At 41.1% G+C, this 23,364-nt stretch overlaps 1 protein-coding gene across 2 annotated transcripts; it reads left to right on the plus strand.

Annotated features, from left to right (window-relative positions):
* Positions 1–303: 303 nt before the first annotated feature.
* On the plus strand, positions 304–23,358 carry LOC140733708 (cellular communication network factor 6-like). Of its 2 annotated transcripts, none has more exons than XM_073057412.1 (5): positions 304–469; positions 7,378–7,678; positions 13,985–14,239; positions 16,308–16,501; positions 20,051–23,358. In XM_073057412.1, the coding sequence occupies exons 1-5, from the start codon at positions 422–424 to the stop codon at positions 20,324–20,326; spliced, it is 1,074 nt and encodes a 357-aa protein (XP_072913513.1). In that variant the 5' UTR covers positions 304–421; the 3' UTR covers positions 20,327–23,358. The 2 variants fall into 2 exon arrangements, with proteins under 2 accessions (XP_072913513.1, XP_072913511.1); XM_073057410.1 differs by having other exon boundaries at positions 7,389–7,678.
* The last annotated feature ends 6 nt before the right edge of the window (positions 23,359–23,364 follow it).

Genomic DNA, 23,364 nt, shown 5'->3' on the forward strand with positions numbered 1-23,364 from the left:
GCATCCCTGAGTGCACAACACTTCGAACCTTGAAGTGGATGGGCTACAGCAGCAGAATACTGCCAGCTCAGTGACCTTTTCATTAGGTCCAGTAGGTACCTAATAAAGTGGCCAGTGGGTAGAAGTACAAATAATTACTATAGTTGTCATTACAAAATATTTATATAAAACATAAAATTCTTTGTGAAGTTAAGCATACACTGGTTCCACAAAGTTACACATTAGAGAAAGTATGTGACCAAAGCTTACTTCTTGGCAGGACAGTTGTTATGAATGGGAAATGCTGCAGGAAGGTCAAGCAGAAGTACTGAGAGTGAAAAGAGGTATGAAGGTGAACAGATGCGTGCGGGTTTAAGACAGACGCACGCCTTATGAACAGCTTGTCCTCACCTCTGGCCAACTCACGCGCCAAATCCCCACCATGCGGGCTCTCTTCCTTCGCATGCTGCTTTTCACTGGTACTTATCAGGTAAGTTTGAGAATTTAAACTTTTTATTCAGCCTTCATGTAGCTTCAAATCGTGGTTTGCTTCTGCTGTGGCTACAACTGTCATCTAAACGTGATGATGTGGCGTCAGTAGGGTTTATTTTGCCACCATCACGGCAACTGCTGAAATAAAGCATCGAGAGTTGAAGCTTGAAATTGTGATGCTGGACTGTTAGTAAGAAGTCATTTAGAAATGCACATCCGTTAAAATTATGCCCTAAATTGGAATCCATTCAATATGTGATTGAGATCTAAACGCGCTTAATTAACTGATTTAAATAAATCATTCGTTTGATTGCTTATAACGCATAAATCTAATTTGGATTCTATTAAATTGCATCCAAACATAAAACTGACAGACGCGATTGAGATTATTCACAATATTTTAAGGAACAACATGTCACATATTTCGTATAACTAAATGTCCTGTATACTAAAACAAACCAAGCCAGCAGTAAACGAAGCTTCTAACAAGTCTTTGTGTTTGCACTGTGAAAACTTTTCCACCTCGCTGCAGTTTTGAGATGAAATGTACAGTAATACATCTTAAAATTAGTAAAAGTAAATATTCTTTTTCCAGGAATTTCTGTTTTGGAATTCGGCCAATTTTTTTTTTACTGCTTGTAAAATTGCTTGTATTTTGGTCTTCTCAATTTGCTTGTCTACTCGGGTGTGAAGTAAATCTTGGCATACTGATCCTCAACTTCTGTGCTAACAGCCGAAAGTTGCACAAAGATGAGGTTTCTGTAATCATATTTTCCCTCCAGCTTTATTGTCTGATTGCAAATAACACACACCTCATTTTGCCTATTAACTCAGATGGATTCATTACACAATTTTTTTTGATCAATAATTGCTTTTAAGTGCATTTGTCAGGAGCAGTGATTGTTTATGGAACTATTGATTTGGCAAATATCAACACTTGATTGAAGTCAATCCTGCATGTAACTATCCAGCCTTCAAATTCCACTCAATAACCACTTTACTAGGTACAGAAGTGGAACCCACTGTGATCTTCTGCAGCTGTAGTCCATCCACATCAAGGTTCAGGTGTTGTGCATTCAGAGATGCTCATCTGCACACTTTTGTAACTGATGGTTTTATTAGTTACTGTTGCCTTCCTGTCATCTTGGAGCAGTCTTGCCTTTCTCTGCCGACCTCTCTCATTAACAAGGCATTTCACCCACAGAACTGCCATTACCTGGGTGGTGTATTTGTTTTTCAAACTATTCTCTGTAAACTCTAGAGCAGGGGTTCCCAACCTGTGGTCCATGGACCCCTTGCTAAATGGTATAGGTCCGTAGCATAAAAAAGGGTCAGAACCCCTGCTGTAGAGACTTGTGTGAGAAAATCCCAGGAGATCAATGGTTTCTGAGATACTCAAACCACCCCATCTGGCACCAACAACCATTCCACAGCTAACTTCTTCCCCCATTCTGATGTTTTGTCTGAACAACAACTGAAACTCATGACCATGTTTGTATGCTTTTGTGCAGTGAGTTGCTGCCACATGATTGGCTAATTAGATATTTGCTTTAACAAGCAGGTGCACCTAAAAATTGGCTACTGAGTGTAAATGGCATCTGTTGGATTGCAGATGCAGCGGAGCAAGAATCCAAAGAGAGCAAACTAACAGATGTAATCCTAACTTGTAGGCACAAATGTTTTTATTTATTGACAGAAGCTGGCAAGGCTCATGTTTATTGTGCATCCTAATTGCCTTTAACTGCCCTGAAACAGGGCAGCTCTAACAAATGGCCTCATTAATTCTCTTTCCCTGTCCAAGTATGCTGCCTGCCTACTGGGCATTTCCAGTATTTGGTCTTTTCATATAAGAACACCTCCAAGAGGACCACAACCATGTCCATGGGATTTGGAGGCTTGCATGCCCCAATGACCCAGAGAACTATGTTGGCTGGAGTCTGGGCCTTATGTTTTAGCTCATGGTAGGGTCACCCATGCTAGATAGGTCAAAGGGTAGAGGACTGCCTGAGTGATCCACCAGTCCCCCAAGTTTGTGGGTTCAGCTCAGGGCTAGCAACCCTGAATAGTCAAAAATAAAATTGTTACTGAAACAGCGATGAAGAATCCAATATCTCTGTGTGACTGAGGATGCTGAACCACACCTGGGCACAATAGAGAAGATGGCCAAGGACAGGCAGAGATAGAGGAACCATTGTTTCCCTAAGCACCAGTGCCATAACAGGCAGTAAGTATATAAGAAACGGACATGTTGATCTGAGGCTAGAGTTACACAGAGCAGTCAGAGTAAAGAGGGACATTGGTGAACAAGATGGGTTGTTATAGCAACCCAACAGCTACATGGTCAATGTGCACATTTTTGTTAATTCCAGAATTTATATTTGTTTATGCTTGCACTCATTAAAAATCAGGTTATTGTCAAACAAACTGGTTGGTTTGACGAAGGCTACATGACATCCTGCCTTCCAAAATAAAGGCACATATTATATAAAATCAGCCTCATGTTACTAATGGATATTTGTGGAATGAACTCCCTTGTGTCCTCTTGAAAAAACATTCCCATTTATTAAAGCGCTGACCAATGGAAAGCATTTCAATGGTTTCATTATATTTTATTTCAAACTTCTAAAAAGGAGCAATGAACAGTTAAATTATGACTCTCCCTTGACAAGAATAGGATAAATCAGATTCAAAAACTATTAGGCAAATAACACACCAAGTAAGTAACATGAACAAATTACTTGTAAGTTCCCAATTTTTATCAAAATGCTAGCAAATATATATGTGCAGATCAGAAAAAAACAAATTAATAATTGAAATACCAGCCTGAAATATTGGCTGCTTATTCATTTCCATAGATTCTGCCTGACCCACTGAGTTTCTCCAGCACTTTGTGTGAGTTACTCAATAATTCAAACATACTGCAAGTGGTTTGATAAATAAGCTGCAAGAGAGCTTGTATCAAGCTGTAAGGAGAATCTTAGACTGTTTTCTCTGGAGCATCAGAGGCTAATGGGAGAACTGATAGAAGTTTATAAACTTACGGGAGGCAGAGATAGAGTTGGGTGACGGGGTGGAGATGCGTCTCTACCAAAGGAAGTGTAAGGCGTTCCTTTCCTCCGTTAGCCTGCAGGTCACCCTGGGGTAAGATGTAGCACGTGCTTAGCAGCCTCTCCCCACCGATCAAGGTCATATGAAGTCATGGGAGCAGGTGGTGGATGGTCATATGAGCAGCTGGTGCATATCACAAGTCCTAGTATGGAACCACTGATGCCAGGCAGACAATCCCTGGAGACTATTAATGGCTCGGGTCACCCATCTTGTAAAGACACTGCCCAGAAGAAGGTAATGGCAAAACACTTCTGTAGAAAAAATTGCCAAGAACAGTCATGGTCATGGAAAGACCACAATTGCCCACATCATATGAAAGAATAGATAGGGTAGACAGTCAGTAATATTTTTTTCCCAAAGTAGAAAAATCAAGTACTGGTAGACATGCATTTAAGGTGAGATGAGGCAAAGTTTAAAGGAGATATGTGTTTTTGACAGAGTGGTTGAAGCCTTGAATAGCTGCCAAGGTAATAATGGAAGCAGATAAGAGACTGATAGATAGACACATGAATGTGCAGAGAGATAGAGAGATGTGATGTACTGGAATACTTAGTTTAATTTTGCATCATTTTAGGTGGGTAGACCAAACCAAAGTAACCTGACTAGTTGCATCACAACCTGATGAAACCCAAAGCCCAAGAATGGAAGAGTCCGCAAAAAGTGGTAGATACAGCCGAGTCCATCGCAGGCCAAGTCCTCCCTATTGTTGAGCACAACTGCAAGAAAGCAGCATCGGGTCTGAGAGGAAGGAATGAGCTGAAATTTGGCCATTGCTGGAGTGGACTTTGAAGCAGCGTGTCTCTGGTCCAACAGCAAGGAACAAGCCAATCTTTGGTCCATTTAATCGCCAGGCCAGATTGAAAAGGTTGGAGGGGTCAGGGCCGGAGGCAAGGGATGGGCTGGTGTTCAGGTCACTGCTCCATGAGGTACACTCATCTCTGCAATGAACTGAGGCTGTGGCCTGCAACTCACACGTTCCTGGACTGGCTGCAGCCATGAACTGGCTTTGTGACTGTGGACTCACTTGGTGAACTTTACTTCTGAGTGTTATTTGTTTACTTTGTATTGTTTTGCACCATTTCAATTTTTTTGAACATTTGGGTGTTTAATGGCCTTTTTTTAATGAGTTCTACTGGGTTTCTTTGTTTTATAAGAAACAAAGAATCCTGTAAGAAGACAAATCTCAAGGCTGAATTTAGCATACATACATTGATAGTAAACATACCAAGTACTTTGACCCATCATCGTGGATCTCCACCATCCAGGCCATGCTGTATTCTCAAAACTACCATTGGGCAAGGGGTATAGATGCTTTAGGTCCCACCTCACCTGGTTCAGCAGCAGTTAATATCCTACAACCATCAGGCTCCAGAACCTGTGTGGATAACTTCACTCACCTCAACACTGAACTGATTCCACAACCTATAGGTTCCTTTTCAAGGGCTCTACAACTTATTTTCTCAGTATTATTTATTTATTATTTGCACAATTTGTCTTATGCACATGGTTGTTTGTTACTGTTTTTCATTAATTCTATTGCATTTCTTTTTTTCCCTGTAATTGCCTATAAGAAAATTAATCTCTCAGTAGTATATAGTGACATATGCATAGGTTGATTATAAATTGACTTTGATATTTGAACTTTGAGGACATTGTGTGCTGAAGGGTCTGGTTTTGTGTTGTATGTGCAATATAGTAGTAAATTGTTATTTAGCTCTAATTAATCCTTACATGACAAGCCAGGTTATTGGTCCCCTGCCATTCACCTGATCTTTACACCATTTGTATAATCCTTGAGGAATAGAAAGGAAACAGGAAAGAACTTAAACTGGGAATCAGGAGAGCTAACTGTCCTTGGTGAAGAAGGATTAAGGAAAATCCCAAGGTATCATGCATTCATTAAAAAACAAAAGAAATTGATGAGGGTAGGGCAGTGGATGTGGTCTACATGGACTTTAGCAAAGCATTTGACAAGGTCCCTCATGAGAGACTCATCCAGAAAGTCATGAGGCATGGGATAAGTGGAACCTTGGCTGTTTGGATAAAAAATGGGCTTAAAGGAAGAAAGCAGAGAGTAGTTGTGGAAGGAAAGTATTCTGCCTGGAGGTTGGTGACTAGTGGAGTGCCGCAGGGATCTGTCCTGGGACCCCTGCTATTTGTGATTTTTATAAATGACCTGGATGTAGAGGCGGAAGGATGGGTGAGTAAGTTTGCGGATGACATGGAGATTGGAGGAGTTGTGGATGGAGCTGTAGGTTGTCGAAGGTTACAAGAGGACATAGACAGACTGCAGAGTTGGGCAGAAAAATGGTAGATGGAGTTCAATCCAGACAAGTGTGAGGTGATGCATTTTGGAAGGACAAACCAGAAGACTGAGTACAGGATTAATAGTCAGTTACTTAAGAGTGTGGATGAACAAAGGGACCTTGGTGTTCAAATCCATACATCCCTCAAGGTCGCTGCACAGGTTGATAGGGTAGTTAAGAAGGCCTATGGGATGCTAGGCTTCATTAACAGGGGGATTGAGTTCAAGAGTAGAGAGGTCATGTTGCAAGTCTACAAATCTCTGGTGAGACTGTGCTTAGAGAATTGTGTTCAATTCTGGTCACCTCATTATAGGAAGGATGTGGAAGCTATGGAGAGGGTGCAGAGGAGATTTACCAGGATGTTGCCTGGTTTGGAGAACAAGTCATATGAAGCAAGGTTACCAGAGCTGGGAGTTTTCTCTTTGGAGTGTAGAAGATTGAGAGGGGACTTGATAGAGGTCTACAAGATTATGAGAGGCATAGATAGGGTGGATAGTTAGTACCTGTTTTCCAGGGCAACAATAGCAAACACCAGAGGGCATATGTACAAAATTAGGGGAGGGAAGTTTAGGGGAGACATCAGGGGGTTTTTTACACAGAAGGTTGTGAGTGCCTGGAATGACATGCCAGGGTTGGTGGTGGAGGCTAAAACATTAGGGGTATTTAAGAGCCTCTTGGACAGGCACATGGATGAAAGAAAAATAGAGGGTTATGGGGTAGGGTGGGTTTAGTACATTTTTTAAAGGATTATATGGGTCGACACAGCATGGAGGGCTGAAGGGCCTGTACTGTGCTGTAGTGTTCTATGGTCTAAGATGGTAGCGAGGGAAAGGGGAGGTTCACTCAGTGTGAAACATGGGAATTTATGTCTCAAGTCAGAGAAAGTGATTGAGTACTTCATAGTGGTATTCCCAAAGATAACATGAAGGATAGTCAGATCAGGGAGGGATGCTGTGTTACTGTGGGGGATGTCGATATCAAGATAGAAAGGAACATTAAGGTGGAAAGATTCAGAACCCTAGTGTCTGATGTGTTCTATCCCAGGATATTGGTGGAAGCAAGGGCAGAGATCTCTGGACCTTGTTAGAGATTTGTTAGCCAAGGTTCCAACAAGCTGGACGATGTCCAATGATTTACTCTTCTAGTTATTGTTAATTGAAATTGCCAATTACCATTTGATTTTTTTTTAAGACCATAAGATATAGGAGCAGAATTAAGCTTGTTTTTTCATTGAGTCTGCTTCCCATTCCATCATGGCTGATTTAGTACACTTCTCAACCCCATTCTGACTCCCGTACTAATCAAGAACCTATCAACCTCCACTTTAAGTATGTCCAATGACTTCACCTCCTCAGCCACCTGTGGCAATGAATTCCACAGATTCACCATCTTCTGGATAAAGAATCTTCTCCTCATCTCTGTTCTCAACAACAGAGAAGAGAGCTCTTTGAGAACTAGATTGTATTCCTCAAGGAATTAAACTGTATCTAAGTTCTTATGCAGGGTGCAACAGAGTCAAGTGCAGCAAGCAGTTGCGGAACATGGAGGGGAGGCAGCGGAAATTGAAGAGGTTCCTGAACGTAGACAATTTTGCAAGTGGCCTTGCAAATGCCCACGCAAGCCTTTCTGTACTCCTGGAGTAAGTTTGGTGACTGATGGCTGTGGATGTTGCAAAGCCTGTGCAAAGCAGTATGGAGAGCTGTGCACTGAAGCAGACACCTGTGACCCTCACAAGGATTTGTACTGTGACTACTCTGCTGATAGACCCAAGTACGAATTTGGAGTATGTGCTTGTAAGTTAAATGATAACAATATTATCTCTTCAAGTCGAGTGTGAATAATGTCTTAATATCCTTTAATGCAATCTATCATTACATTTTGAATTTGATGGTTATATTAATATTTTATCACCTTTATTAGACAAAGTTAAGCATTTAGGAATAGGGAGTGATATACACTTGTATCATCTATATTCAAAGGTGTGACACTTGTAATACATTGAGGCATTTATAAGCATTGCGTTTCAGATAGAAAATATTTCTGATAAGCATTTAGTTATTCATTGTATGAACTGTAGAAAACTTTTTTTATATGGAGTCACTCATGGTAGCGTAATGATTAGCACAATACTTTACAGTACAAGCAACCTGGGTTCAATTCCTTCCGTTGCCCGTAAGGAGTTTGGATGTTCTTCCCATGATTGCATGGGTTTCCTCCGGGTGTTCAGGTTTCCTCCCACAGTCCAAAGACGTACCAGTTTGTAAATTAATTGGTCATTGTAAATAATCCCATGATCAGGCTAGGATTAAATCAGGAGATTGCTGGGCAGTGTCGCAATGTGAACAAGTCATCAGAGATGCATACATAAGCAAGTATTCAATCTACAATCCTCATTCAAATCTGAAGATTGGTTGCTGGTGAAATTAATATTTGCCAGATACCCCAATTCCAGAATATGCCATAATAGGTTTGAAGGTCCAGAAGTGTCTATTTTGTGCTGTGTCTCAACAAAATAAAAAAATTCCACTTAAGAAATTTGTTTGGTGATACTCCAAGTCATGTGTCAGATGATTTTTTTATGGCCTTAACAGCTCCAGCATTTAAGTATTCTGCAGAACTGAGGAGGTAGTGAAAAGAATGGGAGTGTGTTTTCCCTTTGAATTGTAAATCACTGAGCCAGGAGATTTTGAACTTTGGAGTATATTGAAAGGAAGGTGCTAATGACATCTCTCTCCCCTCATTCTTGAAACTGGTCCAATGATCATTCTTCATTTGATAGAATCAGGGAGAAGTACAGCCATTTCTACCAAATCTCGTCCAGATTGACTGGTTTGCCTGTGAATGTTAATTCCATTTGTCTGTATTAGACCTGTATTCCTTTACAACTTTCCTCCCTAAATGCCTATCCAAGTTCCTTCTAAGCATTGCAGTTGTATCTGTCTCTACCATTTCCTTTGGCAGCTAATTTCAAATAACCACAACCCTCTGTGTGAGATACTTCTCAAAGTTAATTTATTATCGAAGTATGTTTACTATACACAATCTTGAAATTTGTCTCCTAACAGGCAGCCACAAAACAAAGAAATACCAGAAAAAGACCATCAACATCCAATGTGCAGAGAGGAAAAAAAATCATACAAACAATAAATGAAAGCACATTCCATTCTGAACCGAAGTCCTCAAAGAGAGTCTGTCCTTGCACCCTCAGTTCAGCGCACAGCCAGGCAGAGAGCTGAACTGGTCCATCTCTCGTATTGAGCCGCAACATCCTGACCTTTACAATTTGGCCTGGCGCTTAAATCAACATTCAAACATCTGGTTCAGTTGCTTCGACGTGCTCTGGGGCCTGAACCCTGCTGCCTCAATTTGGCCTATACCTGACCTTTCCGACTTGGCCCAGCGCTTAAGTCAATCGAATTTGGGTTTTCCTCACTTTCAGTAACACTGCCTTGCCTTGGTTTTGCCACATCAAGCTGCCTCCAAGTCCAAGGAGGCTATTGTTTGTCATGATTTTTTTTTACCAGAAATAGAGTGACTAACAAAATATTTAGTTATTTTCTTTGTTTCATTAGCCACCAGCCAGAAGTTGCTGAGATTCACCAGTGCCATCTTAAACCAGAAGTCATTTAGATTTCCTCAAATGCCTTTCCAATTTCCATCCTGCTCCTTAAATCTATGCCTTCTTGTTCTAGATTCCCCTTCCCTGGAATAAAAAGATTCTGATTACCTATCCTGTCTATCCCCTCAAAATTTTATAAACCTCTATTTAGTCACCCCTCAGTTTGATTAAAAACAAGTGAGGCCTCTGTTGGTTAGGGCCAGCCATGGATGGTGCATCCTAGCTGTCCAGATACACTAGACCGGGCAACACAATATGGAGAACCAGCTGTTGCCTATGAAGCAAACTCTCCCTTTCCACACATTTGATGAGTCCAAATGAACAGCAGAGACTGATACGGTTTGGCATCAGAAGCATTGCAGGAGTTGCCAGTTAGCATTTGAACTCGATGTAGGACTGCATTAGGGACCCAGCTTCAGATTTTTCCCTCGGGGTTTACTCCCGAAGCCTTCCCCATGAGTGGGTATCACCGCAAGGCAGCGGAGGTTTGTGATCAGAGATTTCCTTTTCCTAGATGAGTTGCTAACCACGGCTGATGAGCCCCATCTGCCTGAAGCAACTGGTTATAAGGCACCAGAAACCCGCCTTTGCCCCTTCTCCTGTCAGTAGAAATGGATCCGCTGGGCTTAGTGGCTAAGCCACACATGAAGGCCAGGAGCTGGACTTGGTTATCAGAGGCTATTTGAGGTGTACACTATTGGAAGCATTTAATAGGTAGTGGGAGCTTGTCCCCGTTACCATCACCCCCCACTCCCCAGCCATAACAACCGTAAGGAACCTTCATAAACACAACCTTTCCAATATCTCCTTATAATTACAGCATAAACACGTGAGATTCTACAGATGCTGAAAATCCACAGCAACACACTCAAATTGTTGGATTAAACTGTCGCCATTTCGGACCAAGACCCCTTCAAGCACTTCGCTTTAGGAATGTGCTGGTGAATCTCTTCTGCACTCTCTATATGGCTACCTAGTTCTTAGTGTGATATCCAGATCTGTTCACAAGCCTCCAAGAGCGGGCTAAGCTATATGTATTGTGTATTTTTGTAGTACTAAACTCCTGCGTTCCTTTGTCAGAATTTGTGTGCTTATTAGTTCGAACATGGTTCTTCATAAAGCAGGGGTTCTCAACCTAGGGTCCAAGGACTCCCCGAGTAATGGAAGGGGTCCGGGGCATAAAGAAGGTTGGGAACCACTGTCATAGTGGCTGCAGGGATCACCTGAATATCAGCACTAAATCATTTACCACTTTGCTTTACCCAACGGGTAAAGCAGTATGCATTTCCTGATGCCACTTATTTTAACAGGCAAAGTGCACAATTTTGCCTAATTGCTGGTATGGTTGCTTGCTCTGAGTTGTAAATGTTTTGCTCAGTCAAAAAATTATATTCATTATCAAAAAAGGATGAATCTAACTAATTTTTCATGGAAATCTTCATTATAAGGAATTGGTATTCTACTGATTTTTTAAAAACCTGCTTTTTCCTGTTTTTTATCCTTATTCATTCCTTTAACCCTTCCGTCTATCACCTCCCAGTTTCTTACTTCATTCCTCCTCCCCCACCCAGCCACCTTCCCCCTCGCCTATCACCTGCCAACTTGTATTACTTGCCCTCCCTCCACCTTCTTATTCTGGCTTCTCCCCCCTTCCTTTTCAGTCCTGATGAAGGGTCCTGGTCCAATACGGCGACTGTTTATTCCTCTCCATAGATGCTGCCCAGCCCGCTGAGTTCCTCCAGCATTTTGTGTGTGTTGCCAAAGAAATTCAGCTATTGTCCATGCCAACTCATCTGCGATGACACCACAATGTTTTTTGGCTTTGAAGTAAAAAAAAAAGGTCAAGGGCACTAATTTATTAATAGGAAGAGAAATGGAAACACTTTTAAAAAGCAGAATATAAGTAGCTATTCATCTAGGAATAAGCACATATTGTACACATATCCAACAAATGTGATTAAGGTTCCTTAAGGCTGTCATAGCTGGGGGTGGGACAGTGGCTCCCATTATCTATTAAATGCTTCCATGGTGTGCGGTTCAAATAGCCTGGACAATCGAGTCCAGATCCTAGCCTTCATGTGTGGCTTTGCTACTAAGCCCAGTGGAACCATTATAGACCATAAGATATAGGAGCAGGAGTAGGCCATTCAGCCCATCAAATCTACTCTGCCATTCAATCATGGGGTGATCCACTTCATCAAGTCATCCCCACTCCCCTGCTTTCACCCCATACCCTTTGATGCCCTGGCTAATCAAGAACCTATCTATCTCTGCCTTAAATACACCCAATGACTTGGCCTCCACAGCTGCTTGTGGCAACAAATTCCACAGATTTACCACCCTCTGACTAAAGTAATTTCTCTGCATCTCAGTTCTAAAAGGATGTCCTTCAATCCTGAAGTCATGCCCTCTTGTCCTAGAATCCCCTACCATAGGAAATAACTTTGCCATATCGAATCTGTTCAGGCCTTTTAACATTTGGAATGTTTCTATGAGATCCCCCCTCATTCTCCTGAACTCCAGGAAGCTGCCAGACGTTCCTCATACGGTAACTCTTTCATTCCTGGAATTACTCTCGTAAATCTTCTCTGAACCCTCTCCAGTGTCAGTATATCCTTTCAAAAATAAGGAGTCCAAAACTGCACACAGTTTTGTGAGACCAGGTGCAGTCTCACAAGTGCCTTATAGAACTTCAACATCACATCCCTGCTCTTATATTCTATACCTCTAGAAATAAATGCCAACTTTGCATTCGCCTTCTTCACAACCAACACAACCTGCAGGTTAACATTTAAGATACCCTGCAGAAGGACTCCCAAGTCCCTTTGGATCTCTACATTTTGAATTATCTCCCCATCTAAATAATAGTCTGCCCCTTTATTTCTTCCACCAAACTGCATGACCATACACTTTCCAACATTGTATTTCATTTGCCACTTCTTTGCCCATTCCCCTAAACTATCTAACGCTCTCTGCAGGCTCTCTGTTTCCTCAACACTACCCGCTCCTCCACCTATCTTTGTATCATCAGCAAATTTAGTCACAAATTCCTTAATACCATAGTCCAAATCATTGACGTACGTCGTAAAAAGTAACAGTCCCAACACCGACCCCTGTGGAACTCCACTGGTAACCGGCAGCCAGCCAGAATAGGATCCCTTTATTCCCACTCTCTGTTTTCTGTCGACCGCCCAATGCTCCACCCATGCTAGTAGCTTCCCTGTAATTCCATGGGCTCTTATCTTGCTAAGCAGCCTCATGTGTGGCACCTTGTCAAAAGCCTTCTGAAAATCCAAGTACACCACGTCTACTTGTGTGAAGATCTGATCACTTTTTAGGTTATATTTATGCAGAAACACAGAAAATTCTACAGGGTTCACTGACTTTCTACCACCACTGTATCAGTTTAAGTTGACAGAAAATGAGTGAGCAGAAATTGGTATATTCTTTCCCCTCTCTAATTCATAGTGTGAAAGTTAACTGCCTGCTACAATTTTTATCACAATATAAAGCCTACCCCTGCTCCTATTTCTTATGTTCTTAAATATGGGTGGCAGGGTGGAGATGCATCTCTACCAAAGAAGGTGCAAGGTGTGCTTTCCCTCCAATAGCCTGCAGGTCACCCTTGGGCAAGGTAAAACACCCACTTAGCCCCCCTCCCCTGAATCAGGATCACATGAAGCCATGGGAGCAGTTGGTGCTTTGACAAGCCCTGGTTATGTGACCACTGACACTGGACAGAGAAGCTCTGACGAGTTTTGACAATAGCTGGGGTCACCCATCTTGTAAAGACACTGTCCAGAAGAAGGCAATGGTGAGCCACTTCTGTAGAAAAAATTACCAAGAATAATCATGCTTGTGGAGAACATGATCACCTACATCATACGACACGGCACATAATAAAGATGGTGATAAACGTAGATTCACGAATTTGGGATGTTATACGGCTAATTGGCTATGACAGCAGTGAAATTTTCAAAACTATTAGTTAGTATTTACTTCTGAATTCATCTCGTGTTGGAGCTCTGATTTTTTTTCCCCCCTGATCCTTGGGGTTCTTCCAGGAGTCAGGAAAGATGAGAAGTCTTAATTCCAAGATTTCAGTTTATTTTACACTACAAACCAACATACAAATACGATGCTGAGAGGTGAATGCGAAGACAAGAGAATAAAGAAGCAAAACTGGCACCTCTGAAAAATACGTATCTTTTATAGACTAATAAACTAGCTAATATGCTCCAATAAACAATAACATCACACGGGTAATGTGCTACTACTTAGCCAATGAAATTTGAGGAAGGTGAGAAACTGTTAGTTTAGCTGCTATACCACTTTGTGCCAGCGAGTGGGGATGAGCGACCACATACTTTGAGAAATACATGAGTTTGTTTAAAAAGCACAAATCTTATTTTTTAAAGTATTAAAAAAAAACACTGGGTTGTGACACTTGTGATTGTTTATCTTTGTCTGCTTTCTTTAGATACTATTGGAGTTGGGTGTGAGTTAAATGGAATAATTTACAGACATGGTCAAACGTTCCAACCTCACTGCCATTATAAATGTACGTGCGTGAATGGGGTTTTGGGATGCACACATATCTGTACAAGGAAACTGGCAGCAGGCCAGTGTAAAAATGTCAAGGTCATAAAGGGATCTGAATATTGCTGTGAAAAGTCCATTTGTGATCATTCAGAACTGAAGAGACAGCAAGCAATAATTCACAGAGCGATGTCTGGTAGGTTGTTTCAATAAATACGCAGAGTATTATGATGCAGTTGAAATAAAATTCATAACTTTGGTTTTGGCAATACAATTGGTCCAATACAAATAAATCCTTCTGTTGATGGATGTATGATTAATTTGATCAGTTCTTCATTGGCTGAAAGGATACAGTACTCCCATTGAAGACGAAGGAGCCTGCCTTATGCTTCATATCCCTTATGGCTACTGGGTTGTCACAGAAAACGTGACAGAGCAGCATTGATATTGAAGGAATCTACAATCTGTGGATAGTGACACAGGAGGGGAAAAAGCCTTTTAGAAAGCAAATTTAAAATTTAAAAACCCAAATAAATTAACATGGGCATCAAGTAGAGACCATATTATAGTGTTTTGTAACTTTTTTTCGAGAACTGAATCAAACGTCTAAGGAATGTGAAATTTTCAGCAGTTCCCTTTTTCAACTGAAAGGTAATTTATGGTGTAAGAAAAGTGAATTTGGACGTCTCATGCCAGAGATTGTTTTTCTTAGTTTATTTATATAAAACAGGAGAATTTGTTGGAAATCTGGGAATAGAACACTAATGTTTATTTTTTGAATAGCTTTGTTTAAATATGATATGGATGAGATAACCAGGAAAACTAGCACTGTGCATAGAAGAGTTTTGATCTTTGTAAAGATCCAGTATAGCAGCAAGATTATAAAATTATTCAAAAATTTCATAACTTTTAAAAATATGTAAGCCTTAATGTCACATGACATATAGCAAATCTATCCCAATTCACAAAAACACTACAATCTCCCAACATATGGATTGTATTTGATTTTACTCTAAGCTTCAGTAGTTTCTATATTAAAATTGTGGGAGGAGAATGATCAGATAACTTAACCCTTGCATATTTTAATAGGCTGTTTCTAAGTCTGCTTAGTTAAGGTTGGATTGAGATGCAATAGCTAATAAAGTTGAGTAAGACGTCTCTCTCCAGTTCTGTTTAAATAATGTAACTCACCAAACAAAGAAAAAGATTCAGCTCCCTTTTATTTCATTTCATTCCTCCTTGCAATTCTATTCCTAGTTATAACAGAACATGTTAATTATTGCAGGAGCGTAGACTATAATAATATCCAGCCTATCACCTCCCTCTGCTGTCCTTCTTTCCCTTTCTCCCATGGTCCACTCTCCTCTCCTGTCAGATTCCTTCTTCTCCATTGCTACCTTTCCTAACCACCTGGCTTCACCTCTCACCTTCTAATTGATGCTCTTTCTCCTCCCCCCCCCCCCCCACCTTTTTATTCTGGCATCTTCCCCTTTCCTTTCCAGTCCTGAAGAAGGGTCTTGGCCTGAAACATTGACTATTTATCATTTCCATAGATGCTGCTTTGGATTTCCAGCATCTGCAGGATTCCTTGTGTCTAGAATAAACCTTTTTTGATTTTGGTTATAGTTGTATAATTTCAGCAAATGGAACAAAGCCCGTGGCATTTGACTCACTGTGCTTAACAGTATGGATGGACGCCAATGGATGCAATTTATTTCCACCACCTTTTCACTTCAGTAATCCAAAACATTTCACAACAGGATCTCCACCCTTAAAGCTATGGGAGAGGAGATGCAAAGTTTTAATCTGGGCGTGAGCTTCTCCTTAAGCTGTCCTTGATGATCTCAGCCTTGCATAGTCTCCAGCTGCTTCCCAGCTTCAGAACTCTCAATTGATGCAGCTCGCAACAGTTTCTGTATGTGTTCACCCAGATGCTGGAATAGGCCCGGCTTCCCATTTTGTGAAGGAGAAACATCTCACATGACCAAACATTTACATGGAGTACTGTCACAAGGAAGTAACATCCATCACCAAAGAACCCCGCCACCTCCCAGGTCATGTCCTTTTCTCATTACTACCATCAGGCAGGAGGTACAAGACTGAGATTTGTCAGTGCAGAATATAGTCTTCAAACTTACATTTAGTATTCATGATTAACACATGGCAGAGATGTTTGAAAGACAGAAAGCAGAGTGGAATTAAATGCGTGTCCTTGAGATCTGAGCATACCGAAATGATTTGTCTACATTTATTTATTTTATCAGTTTACAAGGCAAGACCAATTGTGTGGCGGAAGAAGTGTATGCTTCAAGCAACCCCATGGAGTGAATGTTCAAAAACTTGTGACATCGGAATTTCAATCAGAGTGACAAATGACAACAGCAGGTGTGAACTTGGGAGCGAAAGTAGATTGTGCTTTATTCGACCCTGCAAAACAGGCATATTAAAAAATATGAAGGTAAATCATGTTGGAAAAACAATTATCTCTCATCTGAATCTTTTTTTCCCCAAGAGTGGAGGATCAAATGCTATATGAAGAGTTAATTTGATTGCATGGAGCTATATATTCATGCACAACAGTAAAAAAGACTATCTCGAAATAGCAAACACTCCTTTGGACATTCAGTTGCTGGATAAGGGGTCATTTTGTGAGGACAGTTTCATTCCTGGCTAGTAACAATAAATGTTACCAACTATCTCAAGTCAAGTCAAGCCACTTTTATTGTCATTTCGACCATAACTGCTGGTACATTACATAGTAAAAATGAGACAATGTTTTTCAGGACCATGGTGTTACATGACACAGTATAAAAACTAGAATGAACTACTTAAAAAACAACACAGAGAAAACTACACTAGACTACAGACCTACCCAGGACTGCATAAAGTGCACAAAAACAGTGCAGGCATTACAATAAATAATAAACAGGACAATAGGGCAAGGTGTCAGTCCAGGCTTTGGGTATTGAGGAGTCTGATAGCTTGGGGGAAGAAACTGTTACATAGTCTGGTCGTAAGAGCCCGAATGCTTCGGAGCCTTTTCCCAGATGGCAGGAGGGAGAAGAGATTGTATGAGGGGTGCATGGGGTCCTTCATAATGCTGTTTGCTTTGCGGATGCAGCGTGTAGTGTAAATGTCCATGATAGCGGGAAGAGAGACCCCAATGATCTTCTTAGCTGACCTCACTATCCGCTGCAGGGTCTTGCGATCCGAAATGGTGCAATTTCCGAACCAGGCAGTGATGCAGCTGCTCAGGATGCTCTCAATACAACCCCTGTAGAATGTGATGAGGCTGAGGAGAGGGAGATGGACTTTCCTCAGCCTTCACAGAAAGTAGAGATGCTGCTGCGCTTTCTTTGCTATGGAGCTGGTGTTGAGGGACCAGGTGAGATTCTCCACCAGGTGAACAACCAAGAAATTTGGTGCTCTTAACGATCTCTACCGAGGAGCCGTTGATGTTCAGTGGGGAGTGGTCGCTCCGTGCCCTCCTGAAGTCAACAACCATCTCTTTTGTTCACATTAAGAGACAGATTGTTGGCTCTGCACCAGTCCATTAGCTGCTGCGCCTCCTCTCTGTAAGCTGACTCGTCGTTCTTGCTGATGAGACCCACCACCGTCGTGTCATCAGTGAACTTGATGATGTGGTTCGAGCTGTGTGTTGCAGCACAGTCGTGGGTCAGCAGAGTGAACAGCAGTGGACTGAGCACACAGCCCTGGGGGGGCCCCCGTGCTCAGTGTGATGGTGTTGGAGATGCTGATCCCGATCCGGACTGACTGAGGTCTCCCAGTCAGGAAGTCTAGGATCCAGTTGCAGAGGGAGGTGTTCAGGCCCAGTAGGCTCATCTTTCCAATCAGTTTCTGAGGAATGATCATGTAGAATGCTGAACTGAAGTCTATGAACAGCATCTGAACGCATGTGTATTCTGTCAAAGCCAGTGAAATTAAGTCCAGCGTAGTCTGATGCTTTTTGCACAGTCCATTTCTACTTTATATCTGATGATGAAATTCTATGCATGTGTGTCTGAAATTGTTTTAATGGGAGAAATAACTATGTTTGAGAAAGGAGTAACTGTAATTTGAGTGAAAGCAGTGGGACCTCACTTGAAGTCCCACCCACACAGAAGCTTCTCTTCTCTTGAAGATCCCTCTATTAGAGAAATAGTCTAGAAACATACAGTATCTGATGTCTTTTTACCACCCTAGGATTACCCTCAGCAATATCAGATGTACCACTTTATCTCATTTCTTTTATAGGACCTTGTTCACAAATTGCCTGATTCATTTCGCAAAATGCAAAAATGATCGAAATTCAAACATATGCCATTGGTTCTAACATGCCCTGGAACAAACAGAGATTGTAAACTCCTTTCGTCTATTTTCATGTTTCCCTTCATTTTGTTAAATCATCATCATGTGCCACGTCATAAAACATGGGCGATCATGATCTTCCATCTGTCTTTAATCTGAGAAGTTCTATTAAGCTCTTCTAAACTTTTGCCTGTCCACACCTTAATGTAACTCATGAACGTCATGCACTGTCAACCACTACTTTTTCTTCCATCAATTTTTTCCTGCCAATACAAGATATTTGAGCTTCTCTTTCCTCAGTACATGTCCCAGAAATTCCATCTGCTTTTCCTGGTTGATACCAGCTCTCTTCTTATTCTGGCTTTTCAAAATACCTCATTTTCTCAATAGGGGTCTGAAATACTTCGGAAAATAATGATGAAATACAAACCAATGCACTGATTTACATTAATAGCATCAAATTCACATACAGTAGTAATCTTCCCCGGTTTCATCTCTATTGGTTCATCAATAGACTTCTTCAAATACTTTTACCACTGGCTTAAGTTAAAGTTCAAAGAGAATTTGTCATTCTCACAGATTAAGAGTCTCATCCTGGATAAAAGCCTTTTATATATTAATAGTTTGAAACAAACTTAATCCTATGACATTGCATGGACTGGCATTAATACATACAGTCCCTTCACTATCTATAATCTATAGTTAATTGAAATGAAACTTTGAAGTTGTTTTTATAAATGTTAAACACACCTCATTCCCAATCATTACTATAAATCATGAAAAAAATGGTAATGTAGCAGCGAGCATGCTTTACTGTGCTTTTCCCACTGTCTGTAAGGAGTTTCTTTGCTCTCCCCATCATTTCGTGGGTTTCCTCCAGCTGCTCCAGTTTCCTCCCACGTTCCAAACACATGTAGAAGTTGGGAAGGCTTAGTAACTTGTTGCTGCCAGCAGACTGCCCCCAGCACATCCTGGGACTGTGTTGATTACCGATGCAAACAGCACATTTCACTGTATGTTTCAATGTACCTGTGACAAATAAAAATCTTTAAAATAACAAAGCCAGTCATTAGCCAGTACAAAATTCCTTCAACTTGATGCACGTTTCTGAACCTGATTCATAGCATTGGGCAGTGAGTGGAAGAAGAGCCTAAGTAATGCCCAAAATTCTAGTCTTGTTACTTGAATTATATTGTAATTATACCCGAAGGAGGAATGGACTATTTGCACACCAGATTCAGTTGACTATACTGTCAAAACTTTTGAACTAACAACAACTAACTAAAAAACAGGATTTTACCAAAATCTTGACTTGTAATGCAAAATAGCAGTGCTAAAGGTTTCCGTTGTTATAAGACCACAGGGTAGCTTGGCACGGTAGTGTAGTGGTTACTGTAATACTTTGAAACAATGGGTTCAATTCCCATTGCTGTCTGTAAGGATTTTGAATGCTGAGCCTGAGACCATGTGGATTTCCTCTGGATGATCTGGTTTCCGCCCACACTCCAAAAAAGACACACACAGGTTAGGGCATACAATGTTGACAGCAGAAACACGATGACACTTGCAGGCTGTCTCCAGCACATAGTTGGGGTGTGTTGACCATTGATGCAAACGACACATTTCTCTGTATGTTTTGATGTATATGTGACCAATAAAGCTCCTCTAATCTTAATTTTTTTTTGTGTTTTCTTTTTAGGAAGACAAGAAGTGCTTACAGTCATTCCAGCACGTGAAGCCTGAAAGATTTACTCTCTCTGGCTGCACAAGCAGAAGAAGTTATAGACCGACATTCTGTGGCACATGCTTGGATTCCCGCTGCTGCGTCCCTAATCAACAAAAAACAATGAAAGTAGAATTTAACTGTACTGACAGAGGAATAAGTATTTGGAAGATGATGTGGATCACATCTTGCAAATGTCAGCGAGTTTGTATTGACGCAGGGGACATATTCTCAGATCTGAAGCTGCTGTAGCTAGTTGGTGCCCGTAACATGGGCAGCATAAGAGAACAGAAATATTTATGCACCTTTCTACACATAAGGATGTAAATTTGGTCTTCTATTTTAAATACACCTTAATTGCACAGAAAGGTAAACAAATTTCATAACACAGCTTGACAAATCCCTCATAAATCATCCTCCATTCAAAGTTCTAATTTGCTTCATTCTGTAAGCAAGTAGGATCCATTTGTAAAGTGTGTCTGCATCATTAATTTCTTTGCCTGGGCCTTTTGTCAAATTAAATTTCTTTTGAACTCTGTAGAGTTCAGAAATATTTCCCCCCTAACATAATAACATTTCAAATTTCAAAGCAACACATACAAAATGCTGGAGGAATTCAGCAGGTCAGGCAGCATCTATGGAAAAGAGTAAACAGTTGACATTTTGGGCTGAGACCCTTCTTCAGGACTGAGAAGGAAGGGGTTAAGAAGATGTCTGAATAAAAAGGTGGGGGGGTGGGTTAGCAGGAAGGTTATAGGTGAAGCCAGGTGGGTGGGAGAGGCCAAGGACTGGAGAAGAAAGAATCTGATAGGAGAAAAGAGGACACAAGGGGAAGTGAGAAGTGAAAGATTATAGTAGGGAAAAGAGGAAGGGGGATTTGTCACCGTTCAAAGTAAATTTATCAAAGTACATATATGTTCCCATATACAACCCTGAGATTCACTTTCTTGTGGGCATATTCAATAAATCCATAATAAAATAATGACCATAATAGAATCAATGAAAGACCACACCAGATTGGGCATTCATCCAGTGTGCAAAAGTCAACAAACTGTGCAAATAAAAAAAAGAAAGAAAATAATAAATAAATAAGCAATAAATATCAAGAACATGAGATGAAGAGTCCTTGAAAGTGAAAATTAGATAGTATAATCAAAATCACTGCCTTAGATACACAAATTCATCAGTTTGAAGACAATGTCCTGCGATAATCCACAAACTAATTTAATTTTAATTAGGCTTTAAAACAAATGCTTATATTTGTTGAAGAACATTGAAAGTAACACATCTGATTTGTTACTACACACACACACACACACAAAGTGCCGAAGAAACTCAGCACACCAGGCAGGCTTTCCAACCTGGTGTCCATAGACCCATTGCTTAATGGCATAGGTTCCCAGCATAATAAAAGGTTGGAAACTCCCAATCTGTGGAGAGGAATAAACAGTCGACATTTGGACCCAAACCCTTCATGCGGGCTGGTCTCAGCTTGAACTGTTTTTTTCCCTCTCCATCAATGCTACCTGACCTGCTGAATTCCTCCAGCATTGTGTGTGTGGCTCTAGATTACCAGCATCTGCAGAATACTTTATGTTACAATAAGGTTGCTAATCCTGTAAAAGTATTTACCTTTCTATTATTCTGCCCGTTTTATTGTTCACTCGATCCAACCTGGTCAACCCTCAATGGTTACAAATTGGTTGAGGGACAGCAATTTTATCTAGGTTAGGTGGTTAATGGTTTAAAATCCAGTCTAGTGGATTGAGAACAAAACCTAGTCTGATGTTATGTACGTTTTAGTTTAACCATTGAACCAATGTGTTCATATTTTGTATGAGTAAGAAGACAACATTGTTCAGAGAGAAGGGATATTCACTTTTATCAGCCTTTATCCACTGATCAGCACAAAACCAATTCACTGGCTGTTTGTTTCATTGCTGATTGAGACAAATTTGCTAAGTAAATCAGCTGTCATTATTGCTTGTATTAACTGGTGGTACAGCACACCACAATGGTTAGCATAACACTTTACAGTACCAGTGACCCGGGTTCAATTCCCGCTGCTGCCTGTAAAGAGTATGTTCTCCCTGTGACCCTGTGCTCTGGTTTCTCCCACAGTCCAAAAGCATACCAGTTGGTAGGTTAATTGGTCATTGTACAAGGGGTGATTGATAAGTTGGTGGCCTAATGTAGGAGACAATTTTAGAAAACCTAGCACATTTATTTTTCAACATAGTCCCCTCCTACTTTTACACACTTAGTCCAATGGTCGTGGAGCATACGGATCTTGGACCTCCAGAAAGGGTCTACAGCAGGGGTGATTGATAAGTTTGTGGCCTAAGGTAGGAGGAGATGAGTTATACAGCTCGTTACATGTAGATGCAGTTCAACTCTGAGTGATTATGCAGAAAGTTTGAAGTTAATAACTCATCTTCTTCTACCTTAAGCCACGAACTCATCAATCACCCCTGATGAGTCATTAACTGATGAGTTATTAACTTCCAACACAGTAGATCCCAACTCTGTTCCAGATTCCAGCATCTGCAGTCTACTTTAATGTCATATTTTATGTACCTAACTACTTGAGTCTTACTCCCATTCCCTTCCTCCCTCACCTCCATTCAGAGTCCCAAACATTCCTTCCAGGTGAAGCAACATTTCACCTGTGAATCTGCTGAGGTTGTCTGTTGTGTACGTACGGTGCTCCCGATGCGGCCTTCTCTATATTGGTGAGACCTTTTGAAATCGGGGACCCAAATGCGGAACTTACCAAAGGCCAAACATTTTAATTCCATTTCCCACTCCTGTTCCGACATGTCGTCCGTGGCCTCCTCTTGTGCCAAAATAAGACCTCTCTCAGGGTGGAAGAGCAACACCTTGTATTCTGTCTGGGTAGCCTCTAACCTGATGGCATGTATATTGATTTCTCCTTTTACTAAGAAAAATTTCCTTCTCCCTCCCCTATTCTTCATTTCCCACTCTGGCCTCCTACCTTTTCTCACCTGCCTTAGGTCCCTTCCTCCGTTCTTTTATCCTCTCCAATCAAATTCCTTCCTCTACAACACTTTATCTTTCCTACCCAATTAGGTTCACCTATCTCCTTCCAGCTAGCCTCTTTCCCCTCCCTCCAGCTTTTTATTCTGGTGTCTTCCCCCTCCCCCTCAGGCCTGAAGAAGGGTCTTGGCCCAAAACGTAGACTGCTTTGTCATTTCCATAGATGCTGACAGACTTACTGAGTTCTTCCAGCACTTTGTGCGTGTTGCTTGGATTTTCAGCATCTGCAGATT

The sequence above is a fragment of the Hemitrygon akajei genome, chromosome 9, assembly GCF_048418815.1.
Source record: "Hemitrygon akajei chromosome 9, sHemAka1.3, whole genome shotgun sequence".
NCBI lineage: Eukaryota > Metazoa > Chordata > Chondrichthyes > Myliobatiformes > Dasyatidae > Hemitrygon > Hemitrygon akajei.